Below are 22,659 nucleotides of genomic sequence, written 5' to 3' on the forward strand. Positions count from 1 at the left end.
TAGATAGATAGATAGATAGATAGATAGATAGATAGATAGATAGATAGATAGATCCACCCAATAGATCTATCTATCTCTCATCCAACCAACCTTTATTATGAGCCCAAATAGTAATGCCTGCTGGGATTTTGTAAATTCGTTGATATTGTTTTTCTTTGCTTCATCCTTTACATCCTTCATTACATGCCCCTATGTTTTACCCTCAACCTATCCACAGGTCATACCAAAATCCATAATTTTGGCCCCAAAACCTGCCCTCAACTTATACATGAGGTTGACTTATTGTCGAGTATATACAGGAAGTGCTTTAAAGATATTGCTTGGGTGAAACATTATAGCCATTGATATAGGCATTACTCTTAAAGTAGACTGATGGATAAATGACTTTTAAATGTTAGATGAAATGGATGCCTGTTTTTATAAAGAGAAGGTAACTGGATATTACATATGTCAAGGGACAGGTTAGGAGCAAGTTAACGTTAGATTATTTTATAGTTTGTTAAAGGATGATTCTGTGTGTTAAATCCGTATGTCAGTCAAGCCAGGGCAGGTTGAAACCCTGGGAAAGGGGGATTATTTGTGAAACAGCCGGGTGGGATGCTATCACTGCGAGAAGAGAGACATGTTTACAGTTCTGGTTGCTATCCTGTCTCAAAGGGGTGTAAAAAGAGAAGAGTCTGTGTGAAAGAATGTGATGCTTGGGAATTATAGTACAAACACTGGGATGGTGGAAATGTAGTGGAAAAGTTGTATGAGTGGGAACCTCTGAATTAAACTGACCAATGATTGTTGTTTGACGGTGGAGATGGGACCCCCAAAAGAACAGTATAAAGATATGTGTTGTTAACGTATACATCTCATGAGGCTGTTTTCATAACTTCATCCTCATAACATCACCATAGACTGCTGACTCTGACATCCCCAAGTCCCAAGTTTTGGCCTCAAAATCTCATGGCCTTAGATAGTCCTGATCTAGTGTCCTTCATCAGTGGACAGCTTGCAGACATGCAAAACCCAGGCCTATTCTGTACATTTCTGCTCAGAAGGCAATTAAAGTTTAAATACCTTGCTGTTCAAAAGAGCAGGGTGTTTAAGTTGTAAATACTTTTAAATACCTTCTTATCACCAGTCATTGATTGGAGAGAATGCTATGTTTCCCAGCAAGTGTTGAAGAAAGGCTGCCCTTCCGGACAGCAGCGTAGGGAAACTCTGCTGTTATCTCTCCTCATTGGTCAGAGATAAGAGCAGGGCTGTCCTGGAAGTGGAAACATTATTGGAGAGAACAGCAGATTTTTGCAGGAAAGTGCCAGCTCTTAGGAACCAAGGGATTGGAATTAAAATCACGTAATTATGCATAAAGATTTCACATGACATTAAAGTGGTCACAAAGAAGCATTAATGCACATCTTTTTACTTTAAGGATTTCAGCAACAATGCATTTCCAATATCGCTTTACTTGCACAATTACATGTGATAATCATTCACGCAGTTACTCACTATCTCTGCTTGATTTGAACGATGCTTTAAATGCGCTTTAATCTCTCTTTAATGCTGAAATCAGCCCCAGTGTGATAAACTCCAAAGTCTTCTTCAGAAATTCAGTGTTTTCTGCCTAAGAGCAGCTAGCCTCACATAGGACAGAAAAGGTCTGGATCTCAAGTTGCTCTTTCTGATCCTAATAGAGTTTAAATTTTATTTCTTACGTTTGACGGATCTAAGTCTCCAAGTGCCCACATTGCCAGAGAGAGGGGTGGACTACAGATATCTGCCTTGGTCCAGGCCTCGGAGGTGGAAAAGATCTGCTGGACCTGATCCTATTCCCCACCACCGCTCCCTTCTCCTTTTGTGTCGTGTCTTTTAGATTGTAAGCCTGAGGGCAGGGAACCGTCTGACTAAAAAATTGATGTACAGCGCTGTGTAAACTTACAGCGCTTTATAAATAAAGGTTAATAATAATAATAATAATAATAATATCCCTCCCAACCATCTTTGTTGTAGATGTTTACCTTCAAGTCATTTCTGACTTATAGCAATCCTAACCAAACCTATCATGGGGTTTTCTTGGCTAAATTTGTTCAGAGGCTGAGAGAGTGTGACTCATCCAAGGTCACCAAGTGGGTTTCATGGCTGAGCTTGGAATCCAACCCTGATCTGCAGAGCCATAGTTCAAAACTCAAACTACTACGCCATGCAGACTCCTGTAACTGACAACAAAAGCATCTTGACAAAACGTAGGCCTGTGTCTCTAACACTTTTTTCCCTTCTGCAGTACAATCTTTAAGAATTTTGCTTGATGAAAACAGTGGAGTTTTGAAAGCTTGCATGATATATGGGTTTGGGGTGTTATAGTGGACCCTTCTTATCTACTGGGATTTGGTTCCAGGTTCCCCTGTCGATACTGAAATCTGTGGATGCTCAAGTCCCATTAAATACAGTGGTGTAGTTGTTACCCGCCTCGATCCAATACAGGGAGAGGCGGGATACAAATAAATTATTATTATTATTATTATTATTATTATTATTATTATTATTAGTGTATCTTATATAAACTGGCAAAATCAAGGTTTGCCTTTTGGAATTTATAATTTTTGGGCATATTTTCAAAGCCATGGATGGTTGAATCCATGGATATGGAGGGCCAACTGTATTATACATTAATGGTTATGTGGGAGGTAATTTCAGCAAGCATAGCTTATTAACTGGCTGTATAATAAGCAACACTTTCTGAAGCTTACCTCTACTATACAACCACAAAGCCCACTTGTTTTCACTCTGGCAACCAGAATGGTGTAGTGGTTTGAGCGTTGGACTACAACTTGGGAGACCAGGGCTCGATTCCTAGCTCGGCCACGAAACCCATTGGGTGAGCTTGGACAAGTCACTCTCTCAGCCTCAGGAGAAGGCAATGACAAACCTCCTCGGAACAAAACTTGCCAAGAAAACCCCATGACAGGTTCACTTTAGGCTTGCCATAAGTCAGGAGCGAATTGAAGGCACACAACAAAAATCCTATAAAGCCATTTTCTCTGGGCATTATGGAAGTAGGAAGTAATTCTTATCAGGATACCAGGTGGTTGTTTTCAGACCCTGGGGCTGAATCTGGTTGCAGTGCCAAGAGTAACGCCATTCTAGCCCTGGATCTGGGGTAGACAAGATAGAGAGGTTGATGGAAGCCATTGTATAGATTCCAATCCAGCCTTCTGTACATTTCCAGATGGCTCCCTCCTCTTTCCCACTGATATCTTCCTTTGGTGTTTTGTGGTCTCCCCCACATCATTTTAGAAGGATTCAGTGCCTCTGCTGAGACTTAGTTGTTGGCAGGCGAGAGATTTGGGCTAAAACATGCTGATATTTTTGGCCTTGCCTTTTGGGAATGTACCCTTTCCTCCTCCATCGAAACTCCAAAACGAAATCCATTCCTTGGCCTGAAAGCTTTTGCCCACCCTTGTCATACAGCCAGGAAAAGAGGCTGCCTGTTGTGTGTCTGTTCTCCACTGCCAGTCCACAGAATGATCCTCCCCTCTCCCTTTCCCTCCATTTGTAAGCAGCAAGGACAGGCTTTCAAACACTTAACAGCTTTATCTCAGCCCCCACATCCCAGCGGGTAGGCTGCCTAGTCCTGACAGGTACTGGCTGGCTGGCTGCCTAGAAGGAAGGCGAGTGCCAACGAGAGCATAGTACTCACTGTGCCTGCAGCACCCTCCTCCAAGTTGGCACCCTTCCAATGGCATGAGGAATGCAAGTCCCATCATCCCCACCAAGGCCACCAGGTTGCAAAAGGATGCTCAAGAACATGACATTGCAGAGACATCTCTAGTTGACCATGAAAACCCCATTGGGTAACCATGGGCAGGTCACAGTCTCTCAGCCTCAGAGGATGGCAATGGCAAACTCCTTCTGAACAAATCTTGCCAAGAAGCCTTAGGTTCTCAGCCTTCCCAATACCTCAACCCTTTGATACAGTTTCTCATGTTGTGGGGACCATAAAATTGTGGTGTCTTGGTTCCTAAGGCCACTGGAAATGTGTTTTCTGATGGTCTTAGGCGATCCCTGTGAAAAGGTCATTCGACCTCCAATGGGGTCGCAACCCACAGGTTGAGAACCGCTGCCTTAGGGTCACCATAAGTCAGAAGTGACTTGAAGACAAACTTGGATAGTGCCTTTAACGCTATTCAAACTTCAAAATTATTTCACTTCTCTACTGATATGGCAACCTGAGCCCACCCATCTACCCCCTTCAAACATCCTAGGATGTTAGGTTGATATACAGGACAGGTTTTAAATATAAGAATGAATGAATGAGAGGAAGAAAGGACAGAAGAGGATGTATCCCTTTTTTTCAGGAAGAACAACATAGCAAAGGGAAGGTCAGCATGGCTCTGGCCATTATCCAGAAGACAGTCATAAAAGTTTGCTTCCCTCCATCCCTGCTAGAAAAATGGTTGCTCACCTGTGACTTTGGTTCTTCATTTAGTGCTCCAGCTTCCTGTTACCCTGGAACTGTGGAAATAATACTCTGACCTTTTTCACTGACCAGAGAGCTCGGGCCATTAGGAAATTTTGTGTGTTCAGTCTCATAAGCCAACTAAGAAATCATTTGATCCAAAGGGCGCATCTTTATAGTGGTTGCATCCTAAAAAATTAAATCCCTGGAGACATTCCCATGTAGGTAAATGTATGAAATACAAGTAGAATCTGCAACAAAATGTTGCAGCATATCTTTATCAACCAGATTGCTACTTTTCAGTATTTCTGATCATGTCTAGCCCCCTCTAGGATAGAAGCTGTTCAGGGCTCAAGCTCACCATTTCACTCATCCCTTCACCCAGTTTTCTCTTTTCATTTCGGCAATTATTGAACATGCCCAAACTTAATTGTCCTGCTATTGCTCCCTGCCCCAGGGCTTTTTGGTACTTCTGCAAACCTGGAGGCTCTCTACACTAGCTAATAGATCCCTTGGTTGGCCTTTTTGGACATAGTCGTAAGGACCTATGACCTTAGTTTAGATTTCTTGATGTCAAATTGTACCAGTAATCTGTCAGGCTCCAGGCCTATGTAAAGGCATACAGGAGGAATCCAGGTTGAATGGCATTGACAACCTCAGGGACAAGGGATTCTGGGTGAGAATATGCTGTCCAAAAAATATTTAGGCTCAAACACAAGATTGGCCAGTGAAAGTCCCACCATCCACATGCTTAATCAAGTTAAACCAGATTTCCAGCAATGCAACTACAAGGTTACAAGCAAAAGAACACATCATTTTTTGTGGGTTTTTTGGGCTATGTGGCCATAGCCCGAAAATGCCAGCCACAGAGGCTGGCAAAACATCAGAAATATTCTTCAAGAACATGGCCACATAGCCTGAAAAACCCACAAAAAACTATGGATGCCAGCCATGAAAGCCTTCAACTTCACAAAAGAACACATCATTGGTTCCCAGCAGCAATTCTGTTTGTCATTTGCCAGTCTGGTGGAATCAGACATATCTTGATCACTTTTTTTCATACTACCAAGAAATGGGATGGTGCTTTTTCAGCTATAAAAAATGTAGTGCAAGAAAGACTTAATTCCCTCCCAACATATAACACAATCTAGTAAACAGATAAGAAGATACAGCATGGGATATTACAAACACAGACATTAGACATCCATGCTTAATGCTAAAAGTGAGAAAAATGATAATAAGCATGACACTCTGTTTAATATGTTTTAATTTCTTTACAGGAAGCAGAAACAAAAGACCCCTCCCCCCGGACTGGTATGAAATGAGGGCTTCACAATGCATCCTGGATAAAGAGTCAATAACAGGGAACTCGATACATGCAAAATGCTCTCATCACAGGAAAATCAGAAAGCTGCCTTTGCAAAGTCATCTAATCTAGTGTTACCCACTTTAGAGGGCAATGGTTGTCCTATAGAAGTCTTCTCCATATCTGCTCTCACTCCTCTAGACCAAGATGCCAGGAATTGAACTTGGAATCTTCCACATGCCTAGCAGGTACTGTCCTTCTACCACTGAGCAATTGTCTTTCCATCTTTATTATCAGTGTTTCTTAAGTGTTCTTGGTTCACTGAACTGCTGCCTGGACAGTGGCTGATGGGCTCATCCATAGGTCTTTCAGAAGTGCCTGCCTCAGCTGTGAGAAAACAGGCCAGTGCCCATATATCAAGGCAACTGGCTGCTCTGTCATCCGCTCTCACACTCTAGAGGAGAACTGCATGGATCAGATACGAGTAGTAAAGTCACAAGAGATGTCATAACCAATTTCAGGCATCAAGTGTACCATACAGCAGTCTGTTAAATCCACACACTCACAAGAAGGAATTGAAAATTGAAAATTTCCACAGCCAATAAAGTCAACTTACAAGAGACTGTGAGGACCTCTTGGCTGAGTATATGTTGCATCAGATGGCGGTCAAGTGAGAGAAACAAATGAACAGAACTTGAAATACGCAGTTGGAAAAGAAAACATATTTCTGAAACCAAGCAGAATTTTTGCAACTGGTTTGTAACTTTGCTGTTTCTCCTCTCTTGATTTTTGTCTTGGTGACTCTCAGTCAAATGTATCACCGCTCCCATTGTGTTGAACGGTAGGTAGGAAGGCTGGGATGATGGGAGCTGTTGTCTGACACAACAGAAGAGTGTCCAATTGGAAAAGCCTGATTTAAACTGATAAATGCCTATCCTAATGGACGATATGAGCATTCAGCATGTTGATGCCACAGTCAATAAGTATATGTTGAACAGAACCAAACTCAGGGAGGATCATTCTGATGCCGGGGACTGAATTCTGTGACACACCCAAGGTGCCACATTAATTTGTGATTCCTAGTCTTCCTTCCTGCCCCAAATGCATGGGGTTAACTGGCCATCCAAACAGGATGCCCTGGAGTCCAGCATGCAAAGTATCAATACAGACACAGTTCTATTAATACAGAGCACATGATAGAATGGTTCTTGTATCTGGATTCCCAGATTTTATCTCATTTCAATCTTCTATGACTTTCAATCTTATCCCTTGGATCCCTCTTCTCCCAGCTCATGCAACCACCTGTATCCAGAGGTTCCACTCTTGCCTGGTGTGCTCACATGTGCTTCCCAGACCAGCTAGCCACCTCTTTACAGTTCACCTCCAGAAATCACTGCTCAGCTGCAAGACAATTGGAGGGTTGTGTGGTGACTGGGTAAAGCAAGGATATGTGCTCTGCCCCCTGGATGGGCAACTTGTGGCTGGTATAGTGGTGGATGATCTCGGGGACGTTGTCGAATGGTGGGCTGTGCTGGCCCAAGATGAATTTGTTATCTTCTGTCTGCAAGAGCTTCATGTGGAGAAAGCCTTGGTTACTCCTAAAGGAAGGAAGACAAGTCAGCTCTGAAATTCCATCTTATGATCCATCCATACATTTGCCAACGTGTGTGTGTTAAAAACATTACACTTAAGTATTTCTCTTTCTGCATCCCCCAGTTTAACAACTGGTCTGAGGAAATGTGGACATCTTGTGACATTTTCTTTGGACCTAACAGAAGGTACTGTCTTATTTAAATAATTCCTTGTGTCTCCTCCAGTGCTTGAGAAAGTTATTTTTGGACTACAATTCTCATCATCTTCCAGGGCTTGGAAAATTAATTTTGCACTACATTTCCTAGAATGCCCCAGACTTACTGGCAGGAGGGTTCTAAGAGTTGTAGTTAAGAAAATGTAACTTTCCCAGGCTCTGGTCTCAAATATAAAATCTCTCTTTCAACAGCTTACACTGGCTTCATCCACAGAAACACTGGTTTACCATGGACACACAACAATCCAGTTTGCTTGTGCAACATGCGAGGGTGGTAGAGTCTGATCATTGGACTCTTTCCTCCTTTTCCCAACAAGCCAGAGAATCAACATTAAAACAAACTTTGTTCACTTCTCTGTTTTGTGAAATGAGAGACAAGCCAGAGCCCTAGCTCCTTCTGGGTTTGTTTATCATGACAAACCAACCATGGTCTTAAAGCTTAGGGTTTTCCTGGCTGCTCCTGGAGTGTTTAGCCAATGTGCACCATCCTAATTCACCGTCCAACAAGCTAAACTTATTGGCCTCAACATATATATCTCTTTACATCTTTTGAGTACCTTATATTTATATACGTGTAATTGGCACCTCTGGTGCTATAGTCATCCAAACTAACTGGCCTGATTTGGTGTCAGATAGTGAAGGGCCTATATATTTTTGTGATTAAATACACAACTTTCTTGTCTTCCATCATAGAACATATAGCAGCATGTAAATCATTTCAAAGCTGTTTCTTATCCACACACTGAACAAATGCAAACTATACAGTGACTGTTGATCAGAAGCAATAAACTAGTATTAAATTATCAAATGCAAACAAACTTAGCTTCAGTAACATTACTGAAATATCCCCCTTTAGCTGAAACCCTGGGACTATGCAAGCTTGCCTTTCACCAGGTCTCAAAATATAACCAAAATTTTGTACTAATATGAATTCTGGCTTTTGAAACTCAAGTTAATTTTTTAAAAAAAGTTTCAACTTTTAAAGGGATTTAAAAAAACTTTTATATAAATATGTGAGGACATCACTCCAAATCCATTTGTTAGTTCTAACTACAACAGGCCAAATGAATTAAGGCAAATTTAGTTAAGTCAACCTTTATGAAAGTCCTGTGGCTTCAACAGGTCTACTCTAGTTGGGACAAACAACTGGATTTAGGCTGTAATGTTCCAATATCAGTTTTTGAAAGTCATTATTTTGAATTCTTTACTACACTCATTAAAAAAATTATTTAAAAATAGCTTCTCTGAGATCTTACAAGGACAGGTTGGGGTATAAATCAAACCAATGTATAAATAATGATAAATGTTTTAAAATAACTTTTCCAAAACCAGCCAAGCTGAATTTTCTGTCACATTGTTTTTCTACCTTGAGTTCCCTTCTAGATTTCCTCACAGTCCCTGCCTGGCAAAAGCCTTTGGTTTAAGCTTTTCCACCCTGGTTTGGGGATGCAAAGCCCAAGACCCTGTGTTGTGTGTAATATTCTGCTCATGCAGTTCCACATCCCTTTGACTCTGGGGCATAGTGCAGTGGCCAACAGGGTGAGACACTCAGAAGCATCCCGTAAGTACTTGGCTGCATTTCTGCAGGTGACAGAAGAAAACTGTTGTTGCCCTCCTGGTCTTACACATCCATCCCCCATGCCTTTAAGTGTGCACTGCAGCCTAGGGGTGGACACTGTGCAAGGAGATACTGAACACCTACTTTGCAATGCCTGAAAAAATGGCATACATGAACTGGGTTTTCATGCGCATATGTTGTCAACAGAATTCTAGAGAAAATAGAAATGAAGGCTGCTGCCACACTGCAGAAATAAAGCAGTTTAACATCACTTTTCCATGCCATTTGATGCCATGGAATTCTGGGTTTGTAGTTTTGTGAGATATTTAGCCTTCCTTGTCAGAGTGCTCTGGTGTCCCATCAAACTAGAAATCCCAAAATGCCACAGCATTGAGCCGTGGAAGTTAAAGTGTTGTCAAACAGCTTGACTTCTGCAACATGGAACTGTCAACAGGGTTGGCTGACATCCTGAACAGGAGCACACCTACTTTGTTGTCAGTTTTGTTTGCTACATCTCTAAATTCTTTCTCATTCATTGCCAGGCCCCTAGGAAACTCCCTAAAGAACTTTCTTCAGCTATGAATGGCATACTGCATACTGAATCATTTATGTTTACTCACTTGAGGGAGAGAGAGAAAGCATCATGACTGCTCTCGCTGTTCCGTACAAGATAACTGGCTTCTCTGCAAAGTCGCAGCAACCTTTCAGCATCTACTCGACTCAAAGTCCCATGATACCACCTGTAGAAGAGGGATTATATCTTTCAGTCCTAATTCTATGATGCTGCTTCAACTTAGCTGAAGCAAGATACCAGGCTAATAAAAACGGAACTAATAATAATTAGGTGACATGTCTACATCCTAAAGTAGGATTGAGAAGCACATGGTTGACATTTCTGCAGCCCCTGGGCCAACTCAGACACAGCCTCCTCTACGTCATAGTTTGCCCCAATCCCCCCCACCCCAAAAGGGGGCATCCAAATACTTCTATTTTTGGAGGCTAGTGTGGCCCATGGTGAACATTTTGACAGTTTGCCCACCATTTCCAGAAGTATTTATATTTATGGGCCTTCAGTAAGACTGGGTATCATTTTTCAAAATTCAGAGAGAAGCTTAAGCTTAAAATTGCTGCTTCAAATTTATCAGTAAGCCTGATTTTTACTGTGATGTCAAAGGCTTTCACAGCCAGCATCCATAGTTTTTTTATGGGATATGAGGCCGTGTTCTAGAAGAGTTTATTCCTAGCATTTTACCAGCAGCTGAAGAGGCCAAGCCACAGCTGCTGGTCAAACATCATGAATAAACTCTTCAAGAACATGGTCTCATAGCCTGAAAAAACCACAAAAACTATTGATTTTAATTGTTTGAGACTCAACTGAAAACAAAGGAAGAGAATGGAAGAAGGGATATTTTATTGGCTCTCCTGTAGTGTACAGGAGTGACTTTTATATAGAGGAAAAAATGCAAATAGGCTCTGGTAGCGAAGTGGTTAAATGCCTGTACTGCAGCCATTCACGCACAAACCACAAGGTTGTGAGTTCAATACCAGCCAGGGACTCCGGGTCGACTCAGACTGGCATCCATCTGTAGGTCACTAAAATGAGTACCCAGCTTGTTGGGGGCAATTAGCTTACACTTTGTAATCCTCTTAGGAAGTGCTTGTGCACTGGTAACCGGTAAAGAAAAGTACTTGCTATAAAACGCATGACATGCCTCAAAAGGTGTAATCTGCACTGCTATCTGTTAGACTCATTCTGGGTCAAGTGATGAGTTTTAGCCCTTCATACAGGGCCTTCCCTTCCCTGCAATAGGCAGATGAAGAGGAGGTTGACTTCAGTGAGAAAGAAGGTCTCATGCTGATTCCCCTTCATGTTATTTCCTTCCCCCTTTGGTTTCTTCTCACCTCCCTCAGTTCTTCCTCAACTCCCACTCAGCTACAGATCTTCCAGTCTCAGCCCAAGGCCCCCCCCTTGGCATTATTTTCACTGGCCATGATACTCCAGGGGGCAGCACAAAGGATCCTGGCCCCGCAGCTGTGCCAAACTGCCCCTGTTACCAGGCATGCCGTTCCCACATTGCAGCAGCTATCTGCACAGGTGTCCCGGTGAGCCACCTGGCACTTCTGCTATCACTGTGGGTCACTCACTTCTGAGGTCAGAATAAGGCACCCACCAACAGTCACATACCTAGGTACCTCTTTCCGACCTCAGAACAAGTGACCCAGGGTGGCAGCAGACATGCTGGGCAGCCTAATGAGACGCCCATGTAGAGAGTTGCCAGGGTGCAAGTGGAAGGCTCTGGATCCTCTGAAAATATCTGGAGCAACAGGCATGTTATTTGTTTTAACATTATACTCCAGTTCCAATACGGAACGTGCTGGACATCATCCAGACTGCTTGCACCAAAATTAAGGTTTCAGCTGCGCATCATCTGAACAGCTTGGGGCCAGTGCAGACAAAGTCCTTATCTCTCTTGGAAGGGAAAGGTCAAATGCTATGAGGCTTCTTCTGACCCACTCTGTCCTTGTCTTCTGGTTTCTTCTGCTTCTTTTTCTCTTTCAGCAACATCCCTGTCCTTTATCCCCCACCCACCCTTTCCCCAAGTCAACTGACCTCTCCATGTCTTTTTGTTGCTAAGCAACTGATATAAACCTTATGCTCTGCTGGACTCTCACTGGCTAACAGTGAATTGACTGGGAGCCCTGCTAAAATCCCAACAGTGGGAGCAGGGATACACTATCAGAATCAATGTGGTGGTCCCTGATATCCCATTACAGTATTCCAATGCTATATTGTTGGGGTGGGAAAATGTGGTTGCCAGATGTTGTTGCACTGCAGCTCTCATCAGCCTTAGCCAGCATAGCTAGTAGTGAGGGATGATGGGAGCTGTAGCTCACCATCAGGAGGGTTGAACATTCAAGGCTGCACACCTCTGCTCAAGACGGTGGATGGGATTGACCAAGCGGTGTTGCAGGTGTACTAAACACAATGCAACTAATTGTGTACAGCAGCAGCTGATGTTCCCTCATCCTCCCGCCCAATCCCAGGCTACTCACGCCTGGCTCTCCAGTGGTAAAGTGGGATTGACGCGTTCACCGAAAGCCAGCCCATGTTCCATGCTTGACCAACATGGGCTGCTACTCTTCTCCATGCAAGATGGCAGCTGGTTCATCTGTGCTCCCTTGCCTTGGGTGGAAACACATGATGGTGCATGAGATGAAGAACACGTGACTTTAGGAAGTGAAGGAGAAATGGTGGGAAGGCCCTCACAGGCAGAGCTATAATAACTTTTAAACCAGGACAATGAGACAAGGGAGGCGTGCAAGAAACTTGGAGCTCTAAATTACAGTAGAGAGAGAGAGGTAAATGAGGAAACCTGGGCTGCCAGTTATATTTGGGACCTAGGAAGCCGTCTCATACCAAGCCAATCCAGTAGTCCATCAAGCTCAATGTTGACAAGATAATCGGTGGGCAACATGAGGCTTATGACTGCATGCAGCACCCACCTACTCATGTCCCCTATCCTTCTGTAAATTGCTTTTGTCATCACTGAATTTTCTGCAAGAGCAATAATGGCAACAGAAAAAAGGACTGCTTTCCCTTTAAAACAGGATGTACACCCTCTGCAGGCTTTGTTTATACCCTCCTGAAGAATTGGACCTGGTGGTGCAATTCTATGTGTAAACAGAGTGCATGCAGAGAGCACACACCTTCTTTATAAGAAAAAAAAGTAGTTTTTTAGCTGATGTGGCAAACCTGGTACCTGGTATTTAAAGGGGGGGGGGGGGTTAATCCAGTCCCTGGTGGATTCACCAGGTACCAATATAGCCCCCTGGCTCCTGGAAGTTGCCTATCCCAGTGTACACTGATTGGCAACTGTGATTTTCCAATTACAGCATTTTCCAAACTGAAAGTAGAAAGAAATAAGAAAGTGCAAGAATGAAATGCATAGCATTGGATCTTACACACCCCAAAAGCTATAACATTTAACTGCCATGATTTCACAAGACAGTTGCAACAAAATTAGCTTACTTGCTGTTCACCGCTATGATCTTTGGAATAGCGGTATATAAATAAAACAAATTTAAAAATTATTAAAAGCATGGTCAGGAGAAATACTGGAAAATGGACTCCACTGACTTATGCCAACCTGCTGATTTTGCCTAACACATTTATTTTTCTTCTTCTCACATCTAAAAAAATCATAAGTTATGCCCTTTTTTACCTAACTTTTTTTTTACATGGACTGTATTATATCTGTCAGAAACCCTCCAGGGTCTGAGACAGGATTCAATCTTTTCTGGAGAGGGCCTCTTTGAACTTGAGGCCCTCTGTATGAAAAGCATGGACTCTTGAACAGTCACTTCATGAGGATTGTGTTTATTAGAACAACTCCCATCTCTCAAGGCTGCTCCCCTAGGCCATGAAGATAGTGCCCCAGGAGGCACTTTATCAGAGGAAGTGACATAAGTACAAACACTTCCTTACCTTCTGCTATTTATCAGCATTATTTGAAAACCTTTTTTAAAACAAAAGAAGCAGAGCTAACAAGACATCCAGGACGTTTAGAACTGTGCAATGATGAGAAATAAATAGATTGTTTTCTTGCCAATGTACCTACTCTTCTGAAAGGTATATAAAACTTTCTGCTTGTAAGCTGAATTTGAATGCACGGTTCCTATCTATGTAACCACCTCTGATTCCTGAAAGGTCAGAGTCATGAGGCATAAGAACAAAGGCATGCAGGAGATAAGTGATGAGGATAAAGTGATCAGAATAAAGATACAAAGCATTGTGCTGTGAAACTGCAAACTGACACATATTTACCCAGAGGCAGGAAAACCTTTTTAGGACTACACCTCCCAAAATCTTCCAGGGATCATGCTAGCTGGGGGTTTCAAGGAGCTGCAGTTCAAAATATCCCTGCATTTACCTGTAGCAAAATCCCACTGAACACAGTGGGATTTACTTGTGAATAAGCATGCATAAGATGGTACTTTGAGGCTTATAACACAGAATGTAAAGATTGTGGCATGCAGGCAGTTTAAACCACAGATTGATGGAGACCCTATGCTAACCTTTCTTAGTAGCTTCTCAGTTGCTCACTTCTGGTGGTTATCATGTTAATATTCCCATTTAGAAACACTGTGATTTAAGGATACCCACCACTAGCATCCAGGGAATCAGATATGCCTGAAGCATCGGGGAGGCTGGTACTGGTGTTCTGGAGGTTTGGAGGAGGGATGTGCGATCCCTCAACTTCTGAGTGCTTTGCAGAGCTATCCAGCTGTCCAACAGGAGGCGGCCATGGTAACTCCTTGATCCCTTCAATCTCAACTGGACAAACCATTAGGAGAGAAAAGAAAGAATTCTGGAGGGAATGTGGCTGAATATTTTCAGAGCTTTGAAAAGTTGCCTTTTTTAGACTACAGCTCCCAGAAACCCCCAACCAACAGTAGCCAAAAGCCATTATAACTTGAGGATTCTAGGACTTGTTGCTATATTGCAAGATACTGTAGTCAGGGACTTTGTCAGCTGGTATACTGAGAAAGAGGGGAAGAAGGAAAGAGAGTTCTACTGGCCAAACTGGTCAATCAAGGAAATCTGAATTGTAGTTCCAAAAACTAATCTTTTCAAGTTACGTATATTCTCAGAGAGCAGAAAAATCTTCTCAGAGTGAGCTACATCCATAAAATTGTAATCTTGCACCACTGAGCAAAGACATGCTTTTTTTGTTTGTTTTTTAAGGACCATCCAAATCAGTTTATTAACAATTTGCCCTCTCCCTACAACTGCATAAAGAAAGTGTCAGAAGATCCAACCATGGACCTCTGCATAATATATTGTACTGCATCCAGGGAAAACGAAGAACATTCTGCCTTCTATTTCATTCCTGCCCTAGTCTAGTCCTGTTTCCCCCTCCTTCCTCCTCCAAATCACCTTGGTACTGATATACCCTTTCATTGTGTACCTGCAAAGACTCTGGAGATCCGCTCTTTTTTCCATTCCCAGGGCTGGTCATATTCCTCTGGTGGCCGCTCATCATCTTCAGGAAGCCATGAGTAGCGGCACTGGACTCCAGACAAGGGTGGCAGCTCTCTGCCATTTTCAGATGGTTCATAAGGAATGTCATACAAGTGCAGAGGTTTTGGAGCAGCTAGCCCATCCTTGGAACCTTTCTTCTGAATCTCTGGTACCAAATAAATAAAAAGGTCAATTTTAAAATTTCCCGCTTGAATTCCAGCCCTGAATTTTGGGGTTTCACACATTCAACCAGAAACCACCTGGTCTCTAAACCCCAGGTGCCTAAAAAGATCTTACTGCCTGAGACAAAATGCGAGATGGTACATTCCACCTACAAAAGCCAGGTGTTGAATCTTACTTCAACATTTGTGATGCAACAGCTTTAGAACTGATCTTCAGTTAATTAAGATCAATTAGGTTTAGATGCTAAGCTACATTTGCTAATGCAGGTAAGTTTCTAGTAACTTTAGCCACATCTACTTTCCAGAGAGACCAACCAAGTGCAACTGGGCTATATGCACCAACACATTTGATCCTTCACAGTAATTCTGGTTTATCATTTTGTGTGAATACAGCCAATGTACTGAAGGATAAAATACAAACATGTTACGCCAACAAGTGTTTAGGGCCAAATAAAAAGCACAGAAAAATGAAAGTTAATTAAAGGAATCCATGGATGGTATGCATTGGGTTTGTAGCCAGTTATCCAACAAAGGACTTTATCACACAGGCTGTAAGGGCAGAATTTTAACAGGATAAACGTGTCTTTGGCCAGTACTTATCATACAATGTTGTGTCTATCCTTTGCTGCTTTCCATTTGTTACTGTAGTCATCTTTTTATTGAAAGGCAAAACCAGTCAATAGGCTCTCATTATCATTGCTATCCTATTATTTTCATGCCATAGGTGCCTTCCACTGCAGTTCCGCTTCTTAGGCAGTCACGTGGTATGAACAAGAATGAGTCTGATCCTTTGCCCCCTATTCCTCTCACAGCAATAGCAAATGCCAACTACATCCCAGCTGGCAGCCGCAATTGCTCATTCTCACCCTTCCTCCTGGAAGGTGGCTTTTGGCACTGCGGAAAACAAATCATTCAACCATGGATCACCAAAGTGCTATTGTGGGGGAAAGTGTAATAAGAAATGACATCAAACCTGTATTCTCTCATTCTTAAACCAGCACAAATGTGACAGCACAGCAGGCTGGTGTGATAAAGTCAAAAGAAATGTGGGTGTGCCTCATCATGGGCCCTTTACAAATGGGCCTTTGCGGCGCCCCCGTCACGTACTAGGGATTGGCTGAGGACCTAGCATCCATACTGGCCTCACCCCTAGCACGTGACAGGGGGCATAATAATGGCGGCGCCCTATACACACGGGCGCTGCCATTTTGACCTATCGGACGTACAGCGTCCGCACGCCGCGTGCCCGGATGTAACGCTGTGAGTGCGCGAGTAGCGCTTCGTGGCGTCCCATCCGGGGCGCAAGAAGAAGTGCCATTTTGGTGCTTCTTCTTCACTGCATCTGGGAACCACACGGTTTGGCTGCTGCGGTTCCCGGACGCAGCTACCGGCAGCGGCAGCAGAGAGCTGCTTTTCAGCGGTCTGTAACCTGCCCATGTTTCCTATTTAAAAGCTGCCAGGTCCATGCTGGGGAGAAAAATCAGTTGGCCCTCCACATTTGCAGCTTCGACTTTTGTGGATTTGATTATTTGCAGTTTTGAATAATATGGTCTCTCTAGGAATCTCTAGTTCCTCCAGTGCAACTCTACCAAAAGTTGACCATAGTGTTGTGCTGGAGAACCTAGAAGTTCCTAGAGTAAACACTTCTCTAGGCATTTGTAGGTCCTCCGGAATTATTCTGTGATCAACTTCTGGCAAATGTTGACTACAGAGATTCACTGGAGGACCTGAAGATTCCTAGAGAAGTGTTCTCTCAGGTAAAAAGAATAGTGTTTTTTTATTTGTGTTTTTTCCACATCCACATGGGTCCTTCATCTCTAACCCCAGTGAATGTGGAGGGACCACTCTAATTCCAGATCTGAGAGTTCATCACCGCAGAAGAATCAAATGAAGAGCTTACCAGCCAACAACCTCTGAGCTTCATAAGGTTCCATGTAGCCTTCACTTTTCAGCCGATCCTGCTCCGCCGCTGGACTAGTGCTAGCCTCTTGCCTGGTATCAAAGGGATCAGCATAGTCCTCCAGGATCAACATCTAAAAGGGGGAAGATCACCCAGTTGTCAGTTTCGTTTCCTCTCACAATCACATTTTTTTTAAAAAAACTAAGCACTAACCAAGTCCTTCCATCAAATGGATGATTAATATTAGTAGCTTGCTAAGTTCGCATCAAGACTGGGTTGAGCCAAATTCTATCCTATGCTGCCCCAACAGGTTGCGATATAGAGAGAGGGTTGTGTGGGATCTGGCAAGATGAAGAGCCTCTCAGATTTAAGAAGGTAGTAACCCTAATTCAGCACCACAGAATGACAAACCATGTTGGCAGAGAGAAATGAACACTGTACAGTGGGCCCTTGTTATGCGCTGGGGTTTAGTTCCAAGATCTTCGATGCCAGCCTCAGATGCTGGCGAAACGTCAGGAAGAAACTCTTCTAGAACATGGCCACAGAGCCCCGAAAAACCCACAACAAACTATAGATGCCGGCCATGGAAGCCTTTGAGTTCCCATTAGAAAGGAGGCAAGTTTCTGCATGACATACAAAATGGAGGCCTGCCTCTTGGATGGACTTTGGATGTGGCTTCTGACATTGGACTATATTGCCTTTGGGGTCCCTCCCGACTCTGTGGTTCCAATACCCAGCATCCTGCTCCTCAGTGGGAAAATGGGCATCTCAGCATTAAATGCCGCCCCAAATGACCCTTCCCAGGATTCCACAGCACAGTCATAGCAATTAAAGTGGCGCTAAGCCCCATTATCCCTGTAGTTGAGAACATGAGGTTTTGGTACCAAACACACTGTGGAAATAATCCGGTTTGAGACCACTTTAACTGCCCTGGCTCAGTGCTAGGGAATTCTGGGACCTGTAGTTCTGTGAGACAATGAGCCTTCTCTGTCAGAGAGCTGTGATGCCACAACAAACTACAACTCCCAGGATCCCTTGCGCTGAAAGCCAGGGCAGTCAAAGCATTCCCAAACCGGGTTATTCCTGCAGCGTTTTGGACCGAATCTCCATATTCCTGGCTGTATCCAAAATGACCCGGTTGGAGGCCCTGGCTGAGCGCTGGGGGATGCTGGGAGTTGTAGTTCGTCGTGGCATCACAGCTCTGGGGCCACAACCGACTCCAGCCCCTTAGCCTTGAGCAGGGAAAGGGTTAAAGCGGTCCCAAAGCGGGTTATCCGCGGCGTGTGGCTGCGGCCTTTGTCTCTGCCTGAATCGCACCGAGGAGGAGGAGGAGGAGGCCTCCTTCTTCCTCCGCTCCTTCTTCTCGCCGCCGGGCCTGGAGGCCTGGGCCTCGGCTCGCAGCAGCAGGAGAAGCCGGCGGCGGTGTCGGTGGCGATGTCGGAGGAGCAGCAGGCCTCCCTCGGGGGCCCCCGCCGCTGGGCCGTAAGGGTCCTCGAAGTCCCGCTCCCTCTGGAGCCGGTAGGCGGCCACTAGGTCCGGCTGCTCCTCCGGCCCTTCCTCCTCCGGCCGGCCCTCCTCCGCCTCCGCGTAGTCCGGCTCCGGAGGGGAAGGCTTGCCCTGAGGGCCGCCGCCGCCGCCGCCGCCTCGGAAGAGCAGCCTCTCGCGCAGCCACCGCGCCATTCCCCTCCGCCAAGGAACGAAGGACCAGGCCCCGCAGGAGGAGGAGGAGGAGGCCTCGGCTGTTCCCGCCCTCCTCCGCCTCCTCCTCCGCGCAAAGGCCTCCTTCCCTCTCGCTTCTTGCTCTTCCCTTTCTCTCTCCGGTGAAGAAGGAAAGGGCCTCTCCTGGGGGAAGGCCTCTCCTCAGGAGGCCCGCAAGGTCTCTCGGCCCTTGGAGGGCAAGTCCCACGAAGCACTAAAAAGGACCCTACCATTCATAGATATGTACACACTCTCTCTTCTGAAAGGGACCTGGGAGTCCAAGGAGACCACAAGCTGAACATGAGCCAACATTGTGATGCTTCAGCTAACAAGGCCAATGCGATTCTAGGCTGCATCAATAGAAGTATAGTGTCTAGATCAAAGGAAATAATAGTGCCACTCTATTCTGCTCTGGTCAGGCCCCACCTGGAATACTGTGTCCAGTTCTGGGCACCACAAGTCAAAAAGGATGTGGAGAAACTGGAGCCATGTGTCTAAAGGAGGGCGACTAAAATGGTGAAAGGTCTGGAAACCATGCCCTATGAGGAACTCCTTAGGGAGCTGGGTATGTTTAGCCTGGAGAAGAGAAGGTTAAGAAGTGATATGATAGCCCTGTTTAAATATTTGAAGGGATGTTACTTTGAGGATGGAGCTAGCTTGTTTTCTGCTGCCTCAGAGAATAAGACCTGGAACAATGGATGCAAGCTACAGGAAAAGAGATTCCAGCTCAACATTAGGAAGAACAGTAAGGGCTGTTTGACAGTGGGATATGTAATATTTGGAGTCTCCTTCTTTGGCGGTCTTTAAAGAGAGGCTGGATGGCCATCTGTCAGGGATGGTTCGATTGAGAGTTCCTGCATGGCAGAATGGGGTTGGACTGAACAGCCCTTGAGGTCTCTTCCAACTCTATGATTCTATGACTATTCCATGATTCTAGAAGTTTCTGAGCATTACTGCGCAGGCACAGAATAACCCATTTGTGTGATTCACAGAGACCGCAAAGAAGAAATATACACACACACAAACACTAAATTATACAGTGCACTAAGGAGCGGCACCATGCGCCAGAAAAAGCAATGATGTTTGTGTTGGTGGCATCCACATTTTTTCCCTTCCGCTGGGGATCTGTTCTGGAGAAGGCAGACTGTATATAGGAGACGGAAAGGACTTGAAAGCACACAACAAAAGCAAGACTCTGGAAACCAGGGTTCAAATCCTGGCTTGGCCATAAAACCCATTGGGTGCCTTTGAGGAAGTCACACTCTCTCAGCCTCAGAGGCGGGCAATGGCAAATCCTTGGCAAGGGTTGCCCTAAGAAATGCCTTGAACTCAGCCCACAACAATATAGCTGTAAATACTGTAAACCAAAATGGGACACAAAGCGGCTTTAATTGGATCCACTTTAATTGGATCCGCCGATTAAATCCAGTGGTCCCTTCCATCTCTTATAGGAAACCCATGTCTTTGTGGAGGGCAGAAAAATCTGGGCCACAAAACAACATCAATAACACCCTGAATCCACAAAACAGATACCTTTATGGGGCCAAACAAAATGCCTAAAATACATCTCCCAGGTTTTGGGAATAAAGCAGGATATAAACACTAAAACTACTACTAATAATAATGTAATAATAATAATAATAATAGTTACAGTCATATAAATATAAATTAATGCTTATTATTGTTATTATTATTATTATATTATTTGTATCCCTGTCTTTTCCCAGAACTCAGAGCGGCTTCGCAACAGAAAAAAAGCACATTAAAAAGGAACTAAATTATTACAGTATTGAAACAGTAATTAAATATAGTTATTTAGTTGAATATAGTTATTTAGTCATGCTCAAAGTGGAGGGAGTTTTGGCATCCCTCCTGGACAGAAGTCTGAAATGGAGGACATGTCCTGGAAAAGGAGGACCTCTGGTCTCTCTGCAACAAGCCTCAGTCTCCAGAAGTAATGGATGTGAGAGCCATATGTGCAAATGTAGGGTTTTCATCACAGATGTGACACATACAAACAGATACAGAGTCCCAGCAGATGTGAACTGCAACTCCCATCAGATCCACCTTTGGGGATGATGGGGAATGTAGTCTAGGAAATATGGACAAACCTGAATGGATTTGATCAATTTGCTTGCTTCCATCCAAAACCCATGCCTTTCTGGAGCCCTGGCAAAATAATAAAACGGGTTTCCTCAGCCTCCTCAAGCCCCATACTTTTAATTTTTGAAATACTTTTAATTTTGGGGAAGCTGCTTTCATTTTTTAAGGACAGAACATTGTAAAATACTCCCATTTAAAAAATAAAAACATTGGAGCGACCAGCTGCCGTGACTCGGATTCGAACCGAGGTTGCTGCGGCCACAACGCAGAGTACTAACCACTATACGATCACGGCGAGCTATTTGGGCTCTTGAGAAAAAGCCTGGCAGCCGCTCTCTTCATTATTACAGCTACTGACGTCACAGCCAACTCGCTGCGTTTGCTTCGTCTTTACATTCCTCCTACCCCGCCCCCTCAAGTGTACGAGTTCAGTTCCCCAGCTGCGCCTGCGCAACAGATCCTGCTGTGGCGAGCTCAGTTCCCGAGCTGCGCCTGCGCAACAGCAAGAGGCCGTAATTATTGAAAGTAATGCGCACTCCAGAATCTCCTTGGTCCAAAATTCACTGCAGAAATAATCCAGTTTGTTTGAGACATACTGTATATATATATATATATATATATATAATGCTTTCAATTACACATGGATGTGTATATATGTATATGTACACACACACACACACACACACATATATATATATATATACACACACTCATGGGTAATTAAAAACATTATATATAATATACTATTATATTATGTACATATAGCTCCATATATATATATATATATATATATACATACACACAAGATATATTATGTATATATATCTCCACAAGAGGTTTGCCCATGATTTAATTTACCCTTGTGTAATTAAAAACATTATCAACACATACACATAGATATTTCCACAGAATTATATATATATATATAATATATAATCTTCCACCAAGTTGTGGTTCAGAGGAGAGGATTTGCCCATTGATTTAATTTACCCTTGTGTAATGAAAAACATTATATACACATAAACACCACCACACCACACACACACACACACATATAGATATTCCCACAGAGTTTTATATATATATATATATATATAGAGAGAGAGAGAGAGAGAGAGTAAAATGATATTTCTGTTTGGGCATAGCCCACTTCCGCCTCAAGAAGGTGGAAATCGGAAACTGGCTCTAAGTTTTCCACAGTACAGGATATATATATATATATATATATATATATGTAAAATAGGTCAGTGCGCCTACATATATATATATATATATGATTTCAGTTACACATGGGTGTGTGTGTGTGTGTGTGTGTGTATGTGTATATAATGTTTTTGCTCAAATCCGCGCATGGCAAATCTGCGTATAAGGAGGGCCTACTGTAACATGTTAAAGTATGAATACACACAAACAGCTTTACCTTTTTTACCTTTAAAGAAACAAAATGGTTTCATTTATATACAATGCTGGGAGGAGGCATCTGCTTGTAGATATAAAGGGCCCCCAAAGAGTAAGGCGTCTGAGAACCGTGTGGGTTGTCACCATTGACTCCTAGTGGCATGTTTTGTTATTGCTTCTGTCAAATGTACCCTTTTTTGTTGTTTCAAACGTGCCTTCCATAATCTGGCACTTTCCAGAT

The 22,659-nt window shown here is 43.6% G+C and overlaps 2 protein-coding genes and 1 non-coding gene across 8 annotated transcripts in view; 1 reads left to right on the plus strand and 2 right to left on the minus strand.

Annotated features, from left to right (window-relative positions):
* Positions 1–22,659, plus strand: part of PATL2 (PAT1 homolog 2) — a 741,315-nt gene that overhangs the window by 359,366 nt on the left and 359,290 nt on the right. The gene's annotated exons all lie outside the window — the stretch shown is intronic.
* SHF (Src homology 2 domain containing F) lies at positions 5,694–18,973 on the minus strand. Of its 2 annotated transcripts, XM_042475660.1 has the most exons (8): positions 18,537–18,973; positions 18,434–18,436; positions 17,220–17,352; positions 15,085–15,303; positions 14,280–14,450; positions 12,170–12,299; positions 9,736–9,855; positions 5,694–7,348 (listed from the first exon to the last, which is right to left on the minus strand). In XM_042475660.1, the coding sequence occupies exons 1-8, from the start codon at positions 18,897–18,899 to the stop codon at positions 7,141–7,143; spliced, it is 1,347 nt and encodes a 448-aa protein (XP_042331594.1). In that variant the 5' UTR covers positions 18,900–18,973; the 3' UTR covers positions 5,694–7,140. The 2 variants fall into 2 exon arrangements, with proteins under 2 accessions (XP_042331594.1, XP_042331596.1); XM_042475662.1 differs by lacking the exon at positions 18,434–18,436 and having other exon boundaries at positions 18,537–18,971.
* Positions 21,244–21,315, minus strand: TRNAH-GUG. Its single transcript has one exon. It is a non-coding gene; the product is annotated as a tRNA-His (tRNA).

The sequence above is a fragment of the Sceloporus undulatus genome, chromosome 6 (assembly GCF_019175285.1).
Source record: "Sceloporus undulatus isolate JIND9_A2432 ecotype Alabama chromosome 6, SceUnd_v1.1, whole genome shotgun sequence".
Lineage (NCBI taxonomy): Eukaryota > Metazoa > Chordata > Lepidosauria > Squamata > Phrynosomatidae > Sceloporus > Sceloporus undulatus.